Here is a 16,865-nt window from a genome sequence, read left to right as displayed (position 1 = left end):
ACAATTACGTCTCTTTGCTTATTCCATATATATTAAAAGGCTCTACAGAACACGTGCAAGCCTTCATTCAAATTACAGCTGACCCTTGAACAACATGGGGGCTAGGGGCACCGACTGCCGCGGAAAATCCACCTATTAACTCAAGTCGTCCCTCCACATATACGGATTTCCCACCATGTCAATGGGTAGCCAGACCCCCAAATCCATTCTCCATCACTATAGCTTCCCGAATTTAGAGGGATAACTCGTGCATTTCCCTGGTCCCGGTGGCCAGCATGTGCTGACAGGGGTGAAGGAAACAGAAGTCAAAGTCAATGACAGGCTAAGGACCAAAGCACCTCGTCCAGCTCATCCTTCGCCACAAAACGCCCATTCTTCCTCGTCCTGTTTCCTAAGATGCAACCTGGGCGGATGCAAGGTCAGCCGTGGGAGGGCGGCGTCCTCCTCCGCGGGGGCCCGATGCCGGGAGGGCGCGGGAAGGGTGGCACCCGGAGGCGCAGGTGTCCTGCTCCCGCGCGACCCCGGAAGGAGGAGGGAGGAGGGGGCGAGGGGGCGGGACGCGCCTGCGCGTACCTGGCTCCCGCCGCCCCCCGACCGCAGCACCCCTCCGCCCGAGGCCGGGCGCGGGCGGGAGGAGGGGCGCGCCGGCCCCCCGCCCCCCACGTGACGCCAGCCGAGGAGACTGGAGCGGCGGCGGCGGGCGGCGGCAGACTGGTGCAGCGCTCGGCGCGTACGGCTGGAGCTCCTCCTCCGCCTCCTCCTGCGCGGAGCCCTGACGGCACCTTCTCCTCCGCCGGGCTGGTCGCCGCCGCCGCCGCCGCATCCCCGCTGCCTCGGCGCCCCGAGCAGGAGGAGAAGACGCCGCTGGGCCGCCGCCGTTAGAGGGGACCCCGGCCGCCGCTCGCCCCCTCGGCCGTCGCCGTCGAGGTCTGCCCTGCCTCGGGGTCTCCGCTGTCTCCTCCCGCTGCCGGCTCCCGCTGACCGCCGCGATGGGGCTCCTGGACTCCGAGCCCGGCAGTGTCCTGAGCGCGGTGTCCACGGCGCTCAACGACACGGTGGAGTTCTACCGCTGGACCTGGTCCATCACAGGTAAAGCCGCGGGCCCCGCACCCTCGGCCGGCCCCGCGGGAGGCGCCGGCCCCTGCGGCTGTTGGGGATGCTGCGGACGAGGGGAGGCGCCGGGCGGCGCGGGGGCCGCGGCGGGGCACTGGATCCTCCGACCCGAACGTTAAGGCCTCCCCCTCCCCGCGACGCCCTCACGGTTTCCCTCTGAGCTGCCACCCTCGCTCACCAGCTTCTCGGATGCTGGAGCTGGCATTTCAGACGGAGCCTGTGCTGCCTGCCGAGAGCTCGTCGCAGGAGCCGCCCTGCTCCTACTCCATAAGCCCCCGTCTCCAGATCTCAGCTGACGCTGCTACATTGTGCACAGGATCGGTTTTGACATTGACTAACACGCCGTGTGTGGAGAGATGGCTGGGGGCGCGGGGGACTCCAAGGGCAGCTGTCTTTTTGCTTCTTCCGCCTCCTGGTTGCTTTGACACAACCTGCTAACCTGCTAATATTTTGTCTCGCTCACTCATCTCCATGATGATTTGGGAAGAAAGCTAAAGAGCCATTGTTTGGCTCCTTGAGTCTTGAAGAATGTCCGTTTCTGAGGCTTTTCAATAGCAAATGGGTTTGAAGTGATTGCCTATATGGGCTTTGCGCAGTGCAGTGCAGCCAGGGGGGATGGAGGTGCTAAAACACCGGGAAAGAAACGCCTTGAGGAAGGGGGTCTCCCACAGCAGCACCTAGAGGTTGTCCTAGAAGCCTACATATGTGCAGTTTTCTTAAATCTGCAAACTTTTCCCTTTAGGTGTTTTAATTTATTTGACACGACATTCGATTGGTTGATCCACGCAGGTCTTCTAGCAGAAGCAGTTGTGACATTCTTTTGACAGGTCACCATTTATTTTATCCAACTGTTTCCGTTGCTTTTGGCTTTAAGGCATTTAAAGGTTTTGAAATAAAAAATTAAGTTAACAGGATTTTATAAATAATCCTATGATTTAAATTGTATAGCCCTTTTGCAATACTGCACTGCATCCCAGCAGGGGAGGAAATTAACATTCCACATTATGACTTTGCCTCCCTAGAAATGAAAATTTATTCCTGTAGTTTTTGTGTTTGTTGTTAAGAGTACTAAATGGGATAGTGGTTACAGCATGAATACAGTACAATGCGTGGGATATATGCTGTAGAGAAAAATGTGTTGCTGCAATTATTTCTGGTTGAGACAAATAATTCTTTGATATTGATGTAGCTTTAACTTCTTTAGAAAAGTGTGTTCTTTTTCAGAAGCTCTCAAGTTTGACACTGAAGTAAGCTATTTAATTAGCCATTGCAATTGAAAATGGTTAAAAGACAGTTTTTAGTGAGGTTTTTCCTTTTAAAGTCTTTCTTCTGTGTACTATTACACTGAGGTTATGCTCTACCTATAAGAGCTGGGAAAGATGTATCCTTCCCTTCATCTCAGGAGTGATTTGAGTTATTTAAACATTGCATCAGGGTTTCCCATTACACAATTTTGTAAAGCTCTTTGACAGGTAATTGCACTTTGCATACTTTAGAGTTCAGACATTGTCAAGGTCCTCCAATCTCCATATAGTCCAGAGCCACACCCAGGAGTTCTCATTCCTGTCTGTCATTCCCTTCCCACCTCTTGAGTCTCAGAGAGAATTGAGAGCAAGGATAGAATATATCTTTGTGTGATCGTTAAATCTTTTCTAATGATGTTTTTGGTAAAACATCACAAATGAAATAGGATAGGGTTATGCAGTTGCCTTATTTGAAAGCTTGCGACTCCCGTGGAAGACATAAAACAATATAATATTGTGAGCTAAGACGGAGGAATGAGAGTAGCCACTGGGACACAGGTGACCTCTCACTAGCAGATGGAGGAAAGGTGCCCTGGCTATCCACTTACGAAACCTGAGACTGCTTCCTTGCTTTCTGTAATCAGCTACCTAGTGTAGGTAGATGGTATTTCTTAACTTAGAGGCTTAGTGGGATATAGCCTGTTCTGCCTTGCTGCTGTGTAAAGAGGAGTATTTTTCAGATTCAGGCAGATCAGACCTGAAGCCAGTGGTGTCCCATTTCCTTTCACTGCCTCTTCCCCTCTCTTCCATGCTCTCCTGGTACCTTTTCTTTGACTCATTAACACTGATCCAATTCCAAGATGATCTCTTCTCACTATAATTTTATGAAAATCTGGGTGAAGGAGTTTCAGAGTAGAAAACTAGTCTCTTAGATGAGGCTGAAGAGAAAGTTGATGAGTCTGATGTTTGGAAAGGGGGAAAATAAAAATGGGTGGAGAGAAAGATGGTCTTGAGAAATAGTGGGTGACTGTTGTGAAAGGACACAAATTACTCAGGGAGAGCAAGAAATGAGCGAGACTCTGTGCCTTTGTGTGCTATCATCCCCAGAACTGTAGTTATATGCTTCTATCTTTCTGTTTTATTACTTAATTGAATATTTCTCTCCGCTGATGTTTCTATCGTAGTGTAAACAACATGTATCTATTTTGGACTGTTTATAACAGGAATAGTTACAGTTTTATAGGCTATATTTGATGATCTAAGATATTTTTGTCCTAGGGCAAACAGTTTCTACAAAAATACTATTTTGAGCTATTTTATCAAATGGTGCTATTTAATAAAACATGTCCAAAGCAATGTATAAAACTGGGCTTCTTAACAGCACATATCTAGCAGATACAGCATATGGCCCATAGTTTATTAATACAGAAGATGTTACTTATACTATATCATTGACACTTCATATATTGAATTGAAACTTTGAAAGAGCTGTACGTTTAGAAAAACAAGAACTTTTTCCACTTCCTTATTTAATAGCTTCATATATTTTAAACAAGTAAACTAATCTTGGTTTATATTATATAGGAAAGTATAGATTGATGTGGGACTTTTTGCCAGTTGGTGGTATGAGAGTAGGAGGTCATTGTGTTTATTATCTCTTCTATTACTTTATGAATATATTAAAATTATTAGGCCTGGTATCCTTGACTCAAAGTGAAATCTAATCAAGAGATGTAAACTGATGAATCTAAACATTCCCATCTGTAAATACCCAAAGTATCTACATCATTCATTGTGTTCATTTATTATTTTAATAAATGCTTATTAGTAAACTTGTATAACTGATATTTAGCAAAAAAAAAAAAAAAAAAAAAATCTGAAGAATTAATAGCCAGCATCCACACAATAAGGCCAAATGTCTCCTGAGCCACCATATTTCTTTTTAATCCCATGTTTTCAAACAGCTATTGTTAATGAAGTATGTATGCACATATATGTGTGTGTGTGTGTGTGTGTGTGTGTGTGTGTGTGTGTGTGGTTGACACTGCTCTCTGTTCAAAGATATAGTACCCAACATTTTGGTGAAATATTTGTGTCTACTTGGGAGTTGAAGCTAGAGCATAAAAGACCAGCCTTGCTGGGTCCTTAAATTAACTTTGGAGCGGGTAGAAGGGAGAGAAGGATGAACGGTGCAGGAGGAGGAAGAATGATGGTGAAGTTTGGAAGCTAGGCTTAAATAATCATTCATTCTTTCCACATGTGCAGGCACAGTACTGGGCTCTGAGGAGAGGATGAGAACACTTGATGATTGCCCCCTTGCAGCTTAGGAAGTCTAGAGGGTCAAGGCCATGGTCTGAGGGCAGTGTGATCTGTCAGTCAGGCCTACCTGGGGCCTCGGGAAGGTCAGAAAAGTCCTTCTCTACTCTTCTCCTCTCTACTTCTACCTGTACTGCAGTCTTGAGTTGCGACAAGAATAGTAAAGCTCTGTTTCAGAATATGTTTCATCGTGGGAAGATGTTTTGGATACTGTTGGAGAGTTCCTGGGAACTGGCAGTGTGCTTAAGGGTCAGTAAATCATCTGGTTTGCCAAAACGGGGGGCTTGTAGGAGGGGATCTTTAACTCAACTCTAATAAGCTGGGCTAAAAGCAGGTCTGTCGTAGAGAAGCATGTGTCTTAAACATTGTACAGTATATTTACATTAGAATTATTAGTTATCACAGTTAATGTGTACATTTTTATTTATGTATTGCTTAAAATAGGTTTTGTTTGTTTGTTTGGATTAGTCTTGGAACCCTGCCAGTCACCGTTTTCAATGTTTCTCAAGAAAAGGCATTCCAAATTCTAGGCAGCCAATTAGAGACAAATAAGTGTAGCATTACCAGTTCCTAACATGGGATCTCCTTTGGTCAGTGTTTTCCATGAGGTTCTAGAGCAAGCATGTCAAACTCAAAGGCTAACCTGGGCCAAATAAACTAGGCATGCGGCCCTGCGGCCCTCGGCCCTCGAGTTTGATATGCTTGTTCTAGAGTTATCTCTCTTGTATAGCCTCCCTGAAGCTTTTAAGAGGTCCATGCCATTTAAGGGTTTTCTGGGGTTTTGTTTGTTTGTTTGGTTGGTTCCTGTTGTTTTTTACTTCACTCCAGTGTGGTTTTGTTCCTTTCCCCAACAGCATATAGCAGAAGTTCTATCACAGGTGGAATTCTGAGAGGGTAAATGCAGATTCTAAAACTGTTGTCAGGACATAGTTTTATAGTTAGTTTCTTTGGCTTAGGGAGAAAGGTTTTAAGAATTACACAGATAATTACTTCAGACAATGCTTTTGTGATCTTAAGAACCACAAAGAAGTTGGTATTTATGTATGTATGTATGTATGTATGTATGTATGTATTTCAGAGAGGAAGGGCGAGGGAGAGAGGATAGAAACATCAATGATGAGAGAGAATCATTGATCAGCTGCCTCCTGCACACCCCACACTGGGGATGGAGCCTGCAACCCGGACATGTGCCCTGACTTGGAATTGAACCGTGACCTCTTGGTTCATAGCTTGATGCTCAAACACTGAGCCATGCCAGCTGGGCAGAAGTTGGTTATCCTTTAAAAACTCAATTTGCTTTAGTTTTTTTCTCAAGTCATATGATATTGTCATTAGTGAATGGTTTATTATTAACATAAGTATTATTTTGGATTTAGATCATTTATTATTTTGAGTCACTTATTTTGAGTTAAACATGTGTTGAATTAAACACAGAAATGAGTTGTGTAACAGAATTTGTCTTTTCTCATTTTGGATGGCTCTTTTTTTTACCTTTTCTTTTCATTATCAGGACATTTCTCCTTAACAAGTCAAGGTGCTATTGTTTTATTTTCCATTGGAATGAGAATATTAGAATATATATTTTTTTAATCACATGGGTTTGAGCTTTTATTAAAGAGAAGGGAAGAAATACCTGGCCTTTCAAAACCAGCTTCTAAATTTCCTTTCTAACCTGGCCAGTCAGTGTTTCTCTGCCCATAGACCTACAACTCTAGACAACTGGGCGAGTTCATCCTTGAATAAAATTTGTGCATGTCCACCTGCCCTTCCCCAGATTACCTCTACAGATGGCCCTTCACCTGAACCCAGCAGTTTCCCTCCTTTATAAAGCCATTCTTGGCCATGGTACCCTAGAACCTTTATTGCTTTATGTGATCCCATTTCCTTTAGCAATTACCCATGTACTTACTTCCTCGTACCATTCTTTCTGTGATTTCATTGTCTTGAATTGTTTAAGCCATTATATTTACCTTTTCACTTTGTATTTTTCTCCCCAACACTAGGGAGTGACACATGTTAATTTCATATGTATTGAGAAGATGACCCCTTAACCTAGCATAATTTCAAATAGTGAGATATTCCGATTACTAAACACTAATAAGGTTTTGGACCACACTAAATCATAGAACACATTTTTAAATGATTTTGATCATAAGTTAGTCAGTTGATGTTGACTAAATTTAATGAAGGAATCAAACCATTAAATTATTTATTAGTACTGAACAGTTATTTTCAAGAGATATAAAATCAGACATAATTCTTCTTTCTTCATTGCCTATGCAGCGTTGGGAAGTGTGTGGAACTGAGGAGGGCAGCATGGAATAGAGAATGGAACGAACACTGGACTGGGATTTAGATGACCTAGGCCAGTGGTCGGCAAACTCATTAGTCAACAGAGCCAAATATCAACAGTACAACAATTGAAATTTCTTTTGAGAGCTGAAAACCGACTTCTGCGCATGGGCCACGAAGTTTCAATCGCACTGTACGTGCGCGCCCACACATGGTATTTTGTGGAAGAGCCACACCAAGGGGCCAAAGAGCCGCATGTGGCTCGCGAGCCGCGGTTTGCCGACCACTGACCTAGGCTTTAGTCCTAGATCTCCTGCTAATTAGCTTTGAGAGTTTGGTCAAGTCTATTTGCTTTTCCTACCTCAACTTTTTTCATGTGTAAATAGAGAGAGTTGAATTAAGTAATCTCTAAGGCTCACTCAGCTCTAAAATTCTGGATATAGATGCAATTTTTAAAAATTCTTTAAATAGCCCAGCCAGTGTGGCTCAGTGATTGTGCGTCAACCTATAAACCAGGGGGTAACAGTTCGATTCCTGGTCAGGGCACATGCCTGGGTTGCGGGCTCGATCCCCAGTAGGCACCATGCAGGAGGCAGCCGATCAGTGATTCTCTCTCATCATTGATGCTTCTCTCTCTCTCTTTCCCTTCCTCTCTGAAAGCAATACAGGTATATTTTTAAAAATAAAATAAAATTCTTTAAATACATTAAGCAATTTCAGATAAACATATTGATCAGTAATTCAAAAATCTCATTCTATGCAATAATTACTATCTTTCCAACAAAACAGTTATCAGTACTGCCCAAATAGAAGTAACATTCATATTTAGTCTTTTTTTACTTTCTCTGGTATTTAAGAAATAAGTAAAGGAACAGAAAAACAAAAGGATACAGATATTTAAGCAACTGCATTGACATAGCACTGTTATAGCACATAGTACTGCTGTAATACTTTACCTATTTAATTATCTAAATATTGCTTGACTAACCAAGATTAACTATTTTGCCAAGAGTAGCAGCAATAATATTAAAGAATAGGTTCATTATACATTATACATATAATGTATACAATCATACATTACATTTATTATGTAATATGCAACTGCTGAGGATGCTTGTTACATGGTCTTGGGCAAGTTATTCATGGTTCTTTGGGTCTCATATTTCTACCTAAATCATGAGAGGCTTGAACTTACTATGAACCAGGGGGTAACAATTTGATTCCTGGTAACAGTACATGATCTCTTAAGACCACTTTATTGAATCTTCAGAATATCTCTAAAGCAATGGCTTCTATAGTTGAAATTTAATCTTTATATTTTTTCTATAAAAATGCAAAATTTTATCATACATCATTCCAAAAGATTTCCAATTATAGACACTTTATCTTTGAGAATTTCTAATTTATATTTGGAAGTGTGATGTAAAATTTTTGTAAAATTACTAAAAATATGTAGGTCTTGGGGAAAACAAAATAAACTAAATGGCTTTCGTGTGTGTTTCTTAACTAAAAGGGTAATTTTTTAAAAAAATCTTACATTTGTTATATATTTTCTTCACAGAATATTGTCATTTATTCTATTTTAATTAGAATATAAGTCTTTTTTTTTCTAATAAATCTTTATTGTTCAGATTATTACAGTTGTTCCTCTTTTTTCCCCCCATAGCTCCCCTCCACCTGGTTCCCACCCCACCCTCTGCTCTTACCCATCCCCCCACTGTCCTCATCCATAGGTGTACGATTTTTGTCCAGTCTCTTCCCCCCCACACACACACACACATCTTTCCCCCGAGAATTGTCAGTCCACTCCCTTTCTATGCCCCTGATTCTATTATATTCACCAGTTTATTTTGTTCATCAGACTTTTTATTCCCTTGATTTTTAGATTCACTTGTTGATAGATATGTATTTGTTGTTCATAGTTTTTTGTCTTTACCTTTTTCTTCTTCTTCCTCTTCTTAACGAATACCCTTCAGCATTTCATATAATATTGGTTTGGTGGTGATGAACTCCTTTAGCTTTTTCTTATCTGTGAAGCTCTTTATCTGACCTTCAATTCTAAATGATAGCTTTGCTGGGTAGAGTAATCTTGGTTGTAGGTACTTGCTATTCATCACTTTGAATATTTCTTGCCACCCCCTTCTGGCCTGCATAGTTTCTGTTGAGAAATCAGCTGACAGTCGTATAGGTACTCCTTTGTAGGTAACTGTTTTTCTCTTGCTGCTTTTAATATTCTCTCTTTGTCTTTTGCCCTTGGCATTTTAATTATGATGTGTCTTGGTGTGGTCCTCTTTGGGTTCCTTTTGTTTGGGGTTCTTTGTGCTTCCTGGACTTGTAAGTCTATTTCTTTCACCAGGTGGGGGAAGTTTTCTGTCATTATTTCTTCAAATAGGTTTTCAATATCTTTCTCTCTCTGTTCTTCTGGCACCCCCATAATTCGGATGTTGGTACACTTGAAGTTGTCCCAGAGGCTCCTTACACTATCTTCATATTTTTGGATTCTTTTTTCTTTTCCGGTTGGGTGTTTTTTGCTTCTTTGTATTTCAAATCTTTGACTTGATTCTTGTGATCCTCTAGTCTCCTGTTGGATCTCTGTATATTATTCTTTATTTCAGTCAGTGTATGCTTAATTTCTAGTTGGTCCTTTTTCATATCCTCGAGGGTCTCACTTAATTTATCAGCAGTTTCTTGAAAATTCTTGAAAAACCTTATAACCGTGGTTTTGAACTCTATATCCAGTAGTTTGCTTTCCTCCATTTCTTTCATTTGTGACCTGTTTCTTTGTCTCCGCATTTTGGCTGCTTCCCTGAGTTGATAGAGTGGGTTTGTGTGCTAGGTGTCCTATAGGGCCCAGTGGCTCAGCCTCCCTAATTACCTAAGGTGGACACTCATGGTGCACCCCTTTGTGGACTGTGTGCACAGTCTTGTTGTAGTTAAGCCTTGATTGTTGTTGGTATCACTGGGAGGAATTGACCTCCAGGTCAATTGGCTATGAGGATCAGTTGTGTCTGTGATGGGAGAACTTCTGTGCTGGAGACACCCTTATGGGGCAAGACTTGCTTCATTGGGGCTTTGGCGCTCACTGAGTCTGCCCCCTGAGTGTGTCTCTTATGGATCTGAGGAGTTGTAGTCTGGATGGTCTCTCTCTGACCACTGGGTACATTGGCTCTTGGATCTCCAAGGAGAGAGGCCACCCAGCAGGAGCTACAGAGAGATCTGAAGATTCCTTCTCTTTGTTTGGGGTTTGGAGGTGCCCAGATGAGGCCCAGCTGTGAAGCAATGAAAGCTGCTGTTGAGCCTTGGGTCTTCTTTTGGAGGCTCTGGGGCTCTTTGACCCAGCTGCAGTATGTTAGGTTTCAGATTGCAAAGGGCCAGGCCATTCATATGCAAAAGCCTCTGCACACAAATTGGTTGGGGCGGGGTCTCAGGGAATCACCCCGGGGTAGAGCAAACAGCAATGGTTGACCGTCAGCCCTGCCTGGAAGAGGACCTGTGTGTCTGTGTCCCGTGGCACCGTGCAGGAACAATGATCGCTGCAAGCACCTCTGAGAGAAAGCTGCCCTCGAGTTCCGCCCGATGCCAGACAGTCCAGTTTCTCCCCATATGAGTCCGGGTCCCCAGAGTCTCGCCTGGAACTGGAGTTCAGAGCAGTCGGAAGCTTGTGTCTCCCTCCCGATTGAAAAAGACAACAGCGTACTCAGTTGCCAGCCCTTTCCGCGTGCGGCCTCCATACCTCTGCACTTCACTTCTGCGCCTCTGCTCCTCCTCCGAGTCTCAGTGTGCTTTTCTCTTTCCTTCTAGTTGTAGAATTTCCACTCAGCCAGCCTTCCCGTGGTTCTGGATGATACCCGTTTTGTCTTTTAGTTGTAGTTTTGAAGTGGTTGTGCGAGGCAGCAAGTTCAGGTGTTTACCTATGCCTCCATCTTGGTTTCTCCCTAGAATATAAGTCTTGGAATTTGAAATGCAAATGCATTAATCCACTGAAGGAATCAGTTACTTTTACATGTGATGACATATAGGCATTTGTGATTTTGAACTGGAATAGTCAAAGTAAGCTTCTTTGTTTTCATTTTTTATTTGTTTATTAACTGAAAACTTAGGCACAAGATAGGTATTAAAGAATTTCATAGATTTTTACATATACATGTTCATAGCAGCATTATTCTTGATAGCCAGGAGGTGAAAGCAACCCAAATGTCCAGTGATGGATGGATGGATAAACAAGATATGGTATATACATACAATGGAATATTATCCAGCCTTACAAGGAAGGACATTCTGGCATATGCTACAACATAAATGAACCTTTTTTCATTATGCTAAGTGAAAAAAGCCAGGCACAAAAAGACAAATACTTATATGAGATCTTTACAGTAGTCAGATTCATAGAAACAGAAAAGGGCTAGGGGAGAGGAGGAGATGGGGAGTTGTTTAATGGTACAGAGTTTCAGTTTTGCAAGAAGAAAAAGTTCTGGAGATTGGTTGCACAACAGTGTGAATATACTTAACACTATTGAACTATACACTTAAAAATGGCTAAGGTGGTAAATTGTAAATGTTTTTTATCACAATTAAAATAAATTTACCATATGTAATTAATATGATAGCACCTCTCGAAATTATCTTTATTCAGTGTTCAGTGATAAATAAGTTGATTCTTTTATTTTTTCAGCTTTTAGTAAAAATGGCTTTATAAAAAGTGTGCATAGCTGTTGCCTTAACAGAAGTCCCTAGGGGCTAGAGAGTAGCAGATAACAAGGAAGACAACCTTGCCTTTGTATTTTGCTTTCCAGTTTTACAAAGAACTTCACAACAACCTGGGAGGTAGGCCTGGCAAGCATTGTTATTTCCATATGTGTGGAAGTCCTGAGCGTCATAGAAGCTAAATAACTTACTGATTAACACTATATTGGAAATGGGTCTAAACAGATCATTTTGTTACCCATCACACTAGCCAAGCAGGAAAGCAATAATCAGCCCTCTGACCTGTTTATGTTTTCTTATATTACTATATATATATATATATATATATATATATATATATCCCCTACCTAATAATAGAGTAATATGCAAATTGACCGTACCTTCACTATGCCCATGATTGGCCAGGAGGCGTGGGGGGGGTGGGACTCGGGGTGGCCGATTGAGCTGGCGGGACACTGAGCGAGCTCAGTGTCTGTGCCATGGCTGTGCTGCGCCAGCATCTGCGCCATGGCTGTGCTGTGGCTGTGAAGGGGCGTCTGGGGCAGCGAGCCCACATCCCGCCGCCGACCATCAAAAGCGGGGAGCTGGGTGTCCGCTCCGGCATCAGTGGACAGACACCCAGCTCCCCCGCGATTGAAAGCGAAAGCGGGGAGCTGGGTGTCTGTCCACTCCGGCACCAGCCAAAAGCCTCTGCCGGAGGCTTTTGAAAGGCCTGGTCACTAGGGGACAGACACCCAGCTCCCCCGCGATCGAAAGCGGGGAGCTGTGTGTCCGCTCCGGCACCAGCGGACCCCCTGCCATCAAAAGCGGGGAGCAGGCTGCCTGCAGTGTCTGCGGAGCGTGCTAGGCTTTGCGGGGCAGTGGATATGGCCTGGATGGCAGGTTAGGCCTAGGGGACCCTACACATGCATGATTTAATCATGCACTGGGCCTCTAGTATATATATATATATTTATATATATTTTTTTAATCCTCATTTAAGGAAATGTTTTTTTATTGATTTTAGAGAGAGAGCGAGAGAAAGATTGATTGATTGCCTCCTGTATGTGCCCCAACCTAGGGGTCAACCTGCAACCTAAGTATGTGCCCTGATCAGGAATTGAACTCACAACCTTTTGGTGTACTAGATGACACTCCAACCAACTAAGCCACCCAGCCAGGGCTATTTTACTTTATCTTAACTGCTATCTCATCTACAAAGTATCACTATTTAGAATACTAAATCTGAGCAAAGTCATTATACCACCAGAGATAATCTAAAGAAAGACATCTGAAATGCTCAAAGAGACTGTAAAGACTGTTGTATAAGATTAAATTAAAAAGTGATATTTAGCCCTAACCGGTTTGGCTCAGTGGATAGAGCATTGGCCTGCGGACTGAAGGGTCCCGGGTTCGATTCCAGTCAAGGGCATGTACCTTGGTTGCAGGCATATCCCCAGTAGGGGGTGTGCAGGAGGCAGCTGATCGATGTTTCTCTCTCATCAATGTTTCTAACTCTCTATTCCTCCCTCTCCCTTCCTCTCTGTAAAAAATCAATAAAATATATTTTAAAAAGTGATATTTATTTATATAAATTTATATGTTTACTAGAGGCCCGATGCACAAAATTTGTGCAAGAGTAGGCCTTTCTTCCCCCGGCTGCTGGCACCAGCTTCCCTCTGGCACCCGGGACCCGGGCTTCCCTTGCAGCCCCCGCTTCGTCCGGAAGGTCCTACAGAAGGACGTCCAGTCTAATTAGCATATTATGCTTTTATTATTATAGATATCATATATATGAATATATTGTATAATTTACATATAAAATATAAAAAGTGGTATTTAGCTTGAGAAGATGAAGTTGATTTCCATATGGTGGAGTAGCTAGAACCTTAAAAAATATATCAAAGTGAATTATGCAAGTGTTTGCCAAATTTTATAATATAAAAACTAGAAGCTATTGTTAATTAGTGAAAAGGAATAAATTCAGGATGTACAGTAGATATTCAGCTTACAGAACTGTTAGCAAGAGAAGATTTTGGCCAAACTTCCCATTTAAACACATATACACACTCCAATTGTATCTTCAGTCTTTTTTTGCTAGTGGGGAACACCATTTCAATCTTCTTAAAGCCTTAAATTAGTATCATTGGCAGCACAAAAGGGAATGTTTGGACTCTGAATTCCCAGATTAGCACAGGGAGGAAGTTTCATGAAATTTCTGAAAATCTCAGCAAAATGTGAAAACTGAGTGAGAAGGAAACTATTTATCTGCATTCTATCTTGGCTCCCAGGATATGAGGCATTACTAGTATTCTTCTGTATCTAATATACTGTATATATCTTTCCCCCCAGATCTCTTCTTGTACCACATCTCCTCCCACCTGGGTATTGTTTCTTCTTTCCCTAGGAACTGGCTTTTATGAATATGCATTAAAAATATATTGGGGTAGCATTGGTTAATAACATGTTTCAAGTCTACAGTTCTATTTTGTATCATCTGTACATTGCATTCTGTGCTCACCATCCAAAGTCTTATCTTCATCCTCCCAATCCCTTCTCCTCTTGTCATTTTTTTTAAGCCACAAATTTAGCCATAATCTGCACATGGTGAAACCTACTGCTACTTATTGAGCTTCCATTATAGGACCAAATGGACTATAGAATGCTGTAGTGTGCATTTTATACACCTTATCTTATTTAATGTTCATAGAATCCCTGTAAGGTAGGTAGTATTTTACTATTCTATGATGAAGAAATAGACTTAAAACTACACAGCTGGAAAGTAACAGAGCTGGATTGAATCTTCTCCTTTATGTGAGTGACCTTTTCATGCAGCAGTACAACCTCCCTATTCATCCAACAAATACTGCTTTTTTTGCCCACTGATAATAGTGAACATTTATTGGATGCTTACTGAGTCCCAGGCACTGTGTCCAATGATTTATATATATATATATTATTACATTTAATTCTCATTTTCCTTACACCCAGGTACTATTATCCCCATTTTCCAAGTGAGTTAACCAATTTTCCCTGGATTATCCATCTTGTACCTACTCTCCCAAATTCAACCTCATAACAATTAGTCTTCAGCTTGAATCACATAGTCACTCAACCCATCTGTGTTACTGTCTTTTCTCCTGCACAGCCTCTGAATGCATCCTTATTTATCTGCTCTCTATGGGAAATCCTATAATTTCTCTCACTTTCTACTTTTATTCCGATCTCTGTCTAAGCAAACTTGGAACCAAAATTCTTTTTCACTCTGCTTTTTAACTTCTCCCTTCATTGTTTTAGGCTCTTCGGTGACTGTTAGAAACTGACTTAGATGAAACATTTTTTGCCCTCTTGTTCTAACCCTGTGCTAGACTCCTCTCAGGCCATTTGTTCCCTCCTACTTCAGATACCACAGTTTACCCTTGCCTTGCTGGTGACAGTCTCCTTCCTGTCCGCCCATCACACACTGACCGCTTGGTCATTTTGTAACCCACTTTCTGCCTGGACCACCTCTACATTCTGCCAAAGCTGCCCTTTCCTTAAATTCATCCAGGTGCTCTTCCAAGCTCAAGTCCTCATCCTCTTCCCTGTGTACCTAGGAAGTTATTTATTTATTTATTTATTTATTTATTTATTTATTTATTTATTTTTACTGAGAGGAAGAGAGAGGGATAGAGAGTTAGAAACATCGATGAGAGAGAAACATCGATCAGCTGCCTCCTGCACACCCCCTACTGGGGATATGCCCGCAACCAAGGTACATGCCCTTGACCGGAATCGAACCTGGGACCCTTGAGTCCGCAGGCCGATGCTCTATCCACTGAGCCAAACCGGTTTCGGCAACCTAGGAGGTTAAAGCAGAAATTTCCCTGCTCATCACCCTGACTCGGTAAGAAATTGATCTGACTCTCATTTACCCACTACTTTCAGAATCTGTATTTTTTTCCAGAGTATATTTCCGGTCGTACCCTGTCCCACTGTATCAAGTTATGTGAAGACCCTTTCTCCATTTCTGCCCTTTTTACCTCACCTGATGCCCAAGCTCTTACTTGGCTTGGAGAATATATTAAGCATCATATTTTAGATTAGAACCTAGAAGAGTCCTTATGGTGTTATTTAGTTTATTCCTGTCATAGAGATAAGATCTTTCTCAACCTCTTCTTGACAACAGTTATTTACATTTTTTTATTAAAAATTTATTTTAACAAAGGGCCGAGGCTGCTTATATATACCAGGTATTACTAGAGAGATACTTTAAGAAATAAGGGCCCATGACATTATAGTAAATGGAGAAAGACATGACTACCTCCTTAAGAAAAAGACTGTAGTTTGCCTTTGAGGCGCTTTTAAGTGCAGTGTCACATGGAGTAACTATTATTTTTGTCTAGTCTGTAAAGGAAAATGGATTTTATTTTTTTATATTTTATTTTTTATATTTTATTTATTTTTTACAGAGAGGAAGAGAGAGGGATAGAGAGTTAGAAACATCGATGAGAGAGAAACATTGATCCGCTGCCTCCTGCACACCCCCTACTGGGGATGTGCCCGCAACCAAGGTACATGCCTTTGACCGGAATCGAACCTGGGACCCTTGAGTCTGCAGGCCGACACTCTATCCACTGAGCCAAACCAGTTTCGGTGGAAAATGGATTTTTAACAATATCACTTACATATCAATGATTAGTAGCCAGGTGTAAAGAAAATGGAGTTGATTTGACACTGTTGGTTCTAACTTAAGGAGGATGAATAGTTTCAGAGAATGTGTTGTATATACTTCTTGATGTCTTGAATACCAATGTCTCTAGTTGGTTGTCAGACTTGTGTTTTGCTTTTGTTTATGGTAGGTGAAATAGACTTGTTAGAAGAGAAAGAAGTGGCTGATTTCAGGTAGATTCTAGGAAAAATTAATCAAACTTTTATGATTTGGTTATATAGTATATAAAGTAGGCCCATATTTCTTTATACATATATTTATTTCAGAGAAAGGAAGGGAGAGAGAGAAACATCAATGATAAGAGAGAATCATTGATTAGCTGCCTCTTGCACGATTCCTACTGAGGATCGAACTTGCAACCCGGCATATGCTCTGACTGGGAATCAAACCCTGACTTCCTGGTTCATAGGTCAATGCTCCACCACTGAGTAACACTGGCCAGGCAAACTAGCAGTTCTTCTTAGACTTTAATATGTAAAATCACTTGGGAATCATATTAAAATACA

At 42.0% G+C, this 16,865-nt stretch overlaps 1 protein-coding gene across 1 annotated transcript in view; it reads left to right on the top strand.

Annotated features, from left to right (window-relative positions):
- The first annotated feature begins 705 nt into the window (after nucleotides 1–705).
- The window catches only part of ELOVL4 (ELOVL fatty acid elongase 4), a 35,777-nt gene continuing 19,617 nt past the window's right edge, over nucleotides 706–16,865 (top strand). Inside the window, exon 1 of the mRNA XM_054722300.1 lies at nucleotides 706–1,089. Within this exon, the coding sequence (XP_054578275.1) occupies nucleotides 990–1,089 (100 nt within the window). The 5' untranslated portion in view covers nucleotides 706–989. The remainder of the gene's footprint in view (nucleotides 1,090–16,865) is intronic.

Source organism: Eptesicus fuscus, chromosome 10, assembly GCF_027574615.1.
Source record: "Eptesicus fuscus isolate TK198812 chromosome 10, DD_ASM_mEF_20220401, whole genome shotgun sequence".
Taxonomy (NCBI): domain Eukaryota; kingdom Metazoa; phylum Chordata; class Mammalia; order Chiroptera; family Vespertilionidae; genus Eptesicus; species Eptesicus fuscus.
Note: the sequence above shows the minus strand (reverse complement) of the source record. Positions and strands in the feature narration are given on the sequence as shown.